Source organism: Larimichthys crocea, chromosome VII, assembly GCF_000972845.2.
Source record: "Larimichthys crocea isolate SSNF chromosome VII, L_crocea_2.0, whole genome shotgun sequence".
Taxonomy (NCBI): Eukaryota; Metazoa; Chordata; class Actinopteri; family Sciaenidae; genus Larimichthys; species Larimichthys crocea.
The window spans coordinates 23,321,684-23,327,605 of NC_040017.1; the positions used below are offsets into that span (position 1 = coordinate 23,321,684).

The 5,922-nt window shown below is 42.1% G+C and overlaps 1 protein-coding gene across 1 annotated transcript; it reads left to right on the forward strand.

The window, feature by feature from the left end:
• Positions 1-1,799: 1,799 nt before the first annotated feature.
• LOC113745996 (kinesin-like protein KIF15) lies at positions 1,800-3,811 on the forward strand. The gene is made up of 2 exons (XM_027280038.1): positions 1,800-3,442; positions 3,516-3,811. The coding sequence occupies exons 1-2, from the start codon at positions 2,252-2,254 to the stop codon at positions 3,735-3,737; spliced, it is 1,413 nt and encodes a 470-aa protein (XP_027135839.1). The 5' UTR covers positions 1,800-2,251; the 3' UTR covers positions 3,738-3,811.
• The last annotated feature ends 2,111 nt before the right edge of the window (positions 3,812-5,922 follow it).

A 5,922-nucleotide genomic window follows, 5' to 3' on the forward strand; every position in this document is an offset into this window, starting at 1 on the left:
TCGGAGGGAAGCAAATGCAGACAAATCACACCACATCACAGACAATATATTCACAGTGTTTTTACAGTGCTTATAGTGCAGCTATTACTCATGAATGCAATGTGTAATTCTATTTCAGGAAACCAAACAGAGCTGAACAATATTTCTAATCTTCATATATCTTGTAGAATTAATCGTCCCATATTTCTAACAGTGCAATACCCTTTCCTATTAACACAGTCATATGCATTGCTAAGTAAGTCTGTGGTGTTTTTTTTAATATTGCTTTAGATAAGTAGTGTAAACACTCAGCAGACCACAAAGCCTTTCAGTCCAGAGATGGTGGCAATACAATAAAAATCCATTACAACTTTGGCAAAGCAATCATGTCAGGGTGAGAAGGTTAACACAAGCAATAAGGACTTGCTTACTTGCATCTGAACTTTGTTTGCCTTTGTCTGTTGTGTAGGTAGAGTGTGTACACAAAGTGAAATGTTCAGTCGAGAATGCTGCAGGGTTTTTAGCCATGCTGGTTGACTGGCTCCAGGGAATCTTTGGTCCAGGCTGAAATATCTCAAACATACATCGTCATGAAATGTGTTACATTCATTCATACTACCCAGAGGTTGAATCCCACTGACATGAGTGACCTCTTGTCTTTTCCTCTGGATCCCGCATGAGCTTGACATTTGTGTTTTTTTAAGTGAAATGTCTCAACAACTACAGCTTTGCATTGAAGAGTTTTATTATATCCATTTATGTCCCTTTCACAACAAATCTAAATAACTTTGGTGATGCGCTTGACTTTTGATTTAGCACCACTGTTAGGTCAACATTTTAATTTGTCCAGGTTCGTGACATTAACATCAGCCTCAGCTGTACTTTGTGTTTAATCAGCAAACGTCTAATACACTAATCTATGATAGCAAACTGTATACCTGCCAATCATCAGCATGCATTGTTATTGTGAGCATGCAAGCATGCTGCAGAAAGTACTGCTGTGCCAAGTGCAACCTAACAGTAAGCACCTGGAGTCATACACTGCTAACACAGCTTTGAACAGAGCAGAGTGACTGTACAGCACAGTGAGATTACTACATAAAACAAAAGTGGAGACGGTTTGTGTCTGCGCAGAGGCGACGGATGAAACAACAGAGCATCACTCTGCTTTAAATGTCAAACTTGATTACATCTTTTCTTTCTGTTTTTATACTGATCAGTTGAAAGTTTCCGAAGTCTGGCTTCACCACTGCTGTATGAATTTGCATGAGATCTGACTTTCATGAGGCCAGACCAATAATAATGGAGACAATAAAGATAATGTAATACTGACAGCTATTTAAGTGATATTAATGACCACTGGGACACATTACTGTAGAAATACCGGACTAATATAAGAAGATTTAAAGTGAATGACAGAATAAATTTATCCCAGAGCATCCTGAATTATTTCAACACAGACAGGAGACATAAACTGAGCGTGTATGTGTCTGTCATCTGTGGTTTTCTACCGACATATTGGCTGTCTGCCCAAAGAAGAATTACACCAGAGTCACTTCCACACCAACCATTGACAATTTCATTGCCTAGATTAAAAATTTCAAACACGCTTGAGGATTCATCGTAATTGTTTTTTCACATTCATCACATGATGAAACAGGAGATGTAAACGCTCAGGGGAAATACTGTTTTCACTCCAAACAGTTCTAACCACTCGTTTCTGCTATTGTCTCAAACAATTTAACGAGTTTGAGAGGATTGTGATCACTCAAAATTAGGGATGTAGCGAAACTGAATGACCTTGCACCATGGTGCAGACCAGCATCGTACTCTGAGGCAGACCATAGACAGTATACAATGGATGTAGTATCAGCGACGTCACCTACAGGTTTCTGAAGAGTGTGGTGGCTCTGGTTGCCGCCATATTGGCAGTGCAACCATGTGTTTACATTTGAATTACACCATGTGACTTAGAATGTAAACAAATCAGAGAAAAAGGAGGCGGGACAAATGGAACTGTACAGATCAGAGCAAAACCACACATTAAAGGCACATGCATTGTGACATCATCAGGACTGTATATAAGGCCACGACGCTTCAGTCAGTCAGATCCTTTCAGACCTTTCAAATCGTGATACCACAGTGAGAAAGAGCCAGAAAAGACAATTTGCAAAGAGACAACGACTGATACAGAATACAACTGTTCGTCAGAGATCTACAACTGCAACCTACAAGCATTACTTTGTGACTGACTACCAGCCAAAGAAAGAAAATGCAGTGCCCTGGGAACCCCAGTGGTAACCAGAAGAGCGATGAAGAGCAGACCGTACGCGGCTGCTTTTGTGAGACCAGCTGCCAACTCAACCAAGAGTTGGAGGAAACAAAAGCACAGCTGAAGAGACAAAAATCCTTGAAGGAGAAGATCATCAACAAGGAAAAAGAAACAAGGCAGGAGCTAGAGAGACTCAAGAAGTACACCAATCCAGAAACTCTCAGCACCGCAAAGATCGCCAACCAAGTCAGCGACAACACCAAGAGGAAGAAAAAGAAACTCTTGCAGGTCGACTATGAGGAGCTGCAGGTGGCTCACATCATTAATGAGGAAAAGTTCCAGGCAGAGCAGAACAAAAACAAGCTTCTCCAGGAGGAACTGGAACGCCTCAATATTTCATACCAAGTGCTCAACGCCAGGTATGAAAATGATGTCCCCAAGCTCAAAAAGCAGGCCTTTTACCTTCAGTGTGATCTTGATAATGAGATCCTGCAGAAGCATCTCGAGCAATCTGACTACGAAGAAGCCTTCAAGGCACTCCAGGAAGAGAGAGAGAAAAACAAGACTCTCCAAGAACAACTGGAGAAGGCGAGTGTGTCACTCCATGAGGTCAAGCAGCAGGCTGACACCCTGAGGTTTGACCTTGAGAAGGAGCTTGAGCAGAAGAAACTCCTGCAGACAAGTTATGAGGAGCTGCAAGAGACACACAAGCTCAGTCAGGACAAGTTCTCTGCCGAGATTGAAGCTGAAAGGGAAAAGAGCATGATTCTAAAGAAGGAACTGGACAAGATGCACGAGACTACCCAGAAGTATGAGGCCGAAGTCACCACGGTCAGAGAGCAGGCCGAGACCCTGCAGCGTGAGCTTGAAACGGAAGTCAAGTCTCATGCAGTCTCAGTGTCAGAGGGCTTCCGTATGATCCAAAACGTGAGGGCTGAGCAGGAAGCCATCCGTCAACAGATGGCAGAAGAGATCACTGTCCTGCAGCAAAACGCCCGTGAGAGCGAAAAGATTTTTGGAAGCGAGCTGGACAACCTGAAAACTCAGCTCAGTGTTCAGATCTCACTCAACCTGGAGCTATCCACTGAGCTCCAGGCTGAGAGAGAGGCTCTCCAAAAAATCACAGACAGTAATGACAACCAACCACCAAAGAAGGCTGAAGCCGGTGAGGACAAGCAGTGTGAACAGCAGGCGACCATCAGTCCTGACTGGCCCCGAACCACCAAAGGAGGCTGAAGCCTGAGGACAAGCGTGCGAGCAGCAGGAGACCATCAGTCCTGCACTGGCCCTCGAACCACCGAAGCAGGCTGAGGACAAGCAGTGCGAGCAGCAGGCGACCATCAGTCCTGCACTGGCCCTCGAATCCCAGAGAGGCGCTCAGGGAAATCTTCCAGACAGGACAGCAGAACCACCTTCTGTCGGAAGAGACCCGTCACTTTTGGGGTTGAGGAAACCAGCGAGGTGGAAGAGGAGGAGGGAGAACTAAAGAACATCGAGTTCTCCGGGTTTTCTCCAGGTGCTCTGGTTTCCCCTGCGTCCAAGGACGCAAAAAAATGCACACACACAAAAAAAAAAAAAAAAAATTAAAACAAACAAACAAAAAAAGTTCAAAGTTCAGATATTGTTCTTGGGCCTTTTTACAGAAACACCCTGTCTGTGTCATTCTAATTTAAGATGACTTACAGAAACATAAAATGATCTCAGGTTTTGAATTAGCTGATAATATCCTAACTGAATATAAAAATATAATATTTATTCAAATATTAATTCTTCTCTGCAATTAACGTTTATGCTAAATTCATTTTTTGTCCTTCACAGTCATTGGCAACTGAGAATTCATGGATTCATGCATTTGTTCTTTAAAGCTACATTACAACCAGTTCACCCATTAACAATAAAAACGGGTTAAAACTGAAATTGAACTATGTAGAATGCCTCAGAATAGTTGTGGTGTTTTTAAAGTGAGGTTGTAGCTGTATTTATAGCTGCAGTAGAGAAGTAGAGCTATGCACTGCTGTGGACAGGGTCAGCAGAAAAATATATTTTTGTCAAGAGAAATGACAATCAGAGGTTGCATTCCAGTGTCAGCACTGCAAAAAAACAAAACACAACAAAATAGAATACGTGAAATATTCCGACTGTGTGCGCCACCTGGACCACATGCAGAATAAATAAATAAATAAATAAATAAATAAATAAATAAATAAATAAAAGGTTATGCTCCTAGAAATTACGTTAACTGCTCCGTTTCAGCCGCTCCGCGTCGCAAGTTCATTTGCAACCATAGCAACCAGTGACCAGTAGGGATGTAACGATACACTCAACTCACGACTCGATTCGAGTCACGATTTTTTGTTCACGATACGATTTTTTCACGATTTTTTAAAATCAAAATGAGCTACAGACAAATTATGACCAAATAAAATTATAGCACGCGCTGTGCGGGTTCCCATTCGCCAAGAATCGCGATTTTCTGTCAACCGATGCGAATCGTCGCGCATTTGTACCGATTTTTATTCGTGTCACGATGCATCGTTACATCCCTACTCAAAATATTTTTAAAAAAGGGGGCTACAAAACTGACCTGGTCTCAAAAATCTAGAACTGCATCCGCATCTCTGTCTTTATAGTTTCATAGCACAGCTGCTGAGGGGCAAACTCCTTTGAAAGGAAACTCAGGAGGTGCTCGATCTTATTGCCTTCATACCGTAGGAGGACAAATACAGTTCACAGTGTTAATAAAAGAGGAATACTGGGCTACAGCTCTACAGAGCCATGATGGCATTTGTTTATTTTAGTAGTCATCAGATGGGAAAATATTTTTTTCAACCCCTGACCTCCTTCACCTTTTGCCATTTGCTTTGTGCGCATTTGTATTTGCACGCTTCTATTTTAGTTTGGCTTATAATGGATCCAGCAATTAACACTTTCCCTTTATTGCACCTGATTATTCACATGTTTGGTTGCTGCTTGTATGCTATAGTGCAGCATTACTTTTTGCTCAGCATCATATTGTTAGTACAAGATTCAGAGGTTTAATTCCCACTGTCACTACACATGGTTGAAAAAAGGGAGAAATTTGTTTAAAAGAACCCATAAAGCTTAATATATTAAAAACATAGATCTGCCTGAAAGCTCACTTTACCACATCTTACTCCACACAACTTAACCAGAGCAAGGACCAGAGCAGAGAGGAAATCTGGATCAAGTGTGCATGAAAGAAATTGCTATTCAGTTGTAGCGGCCATGCTGCTTGATATTTGCCAACAGCTGTCAACATACAGAGCAGCAGAGAGAGAGAGTATTCATGAGGTTTGCTTTCTCTGCATGGTGCCACCATCACAGCGCAGATTCACAAATTAACAACTGCTTAAAGAGTGTAGCCCGGCGAGCTTTGTGAAAAGCCAAAATGCACGAGAAAGAAAATGAACCAACAGCAACCACAAACTCGTGCTGCTTTCTGGCGACAGCCAAACACAATCTTTGGAATTATTCTTGGTTGCTCAGGTCGCTCATATTTAATTCTGCGCTTCATTAAAATGCATGTTGCACCCTGTTATAAAACTGCTCTCCCTCCTCCTCCTCCACCTCCACCATATTATTCTGACTAAAGGACCACAGGTCACAAGTTCAAGGTATTGTTATTCTTCTGGCCCAGCACATTCACACCA

What these genes read in the sequence shown, in the direction of transcription:
- LOC113745996 (XM_027280038.1), top strand. Translation starts at nt 2,252, where the DNA reads ATGCAGTGCCCTGGGAACCCCAGTGGTAACCAGAAGAGCGATGAAGAG. An exon ending in ACAAGCAGTGTGAACAGCAG is followed by an intron (nt 3,443 to 3,515) that starts GCGACCATCAGT and finishes TGCGAGCAGCAG; the next exon opens with GAGACCATCAGTCCTGCACT.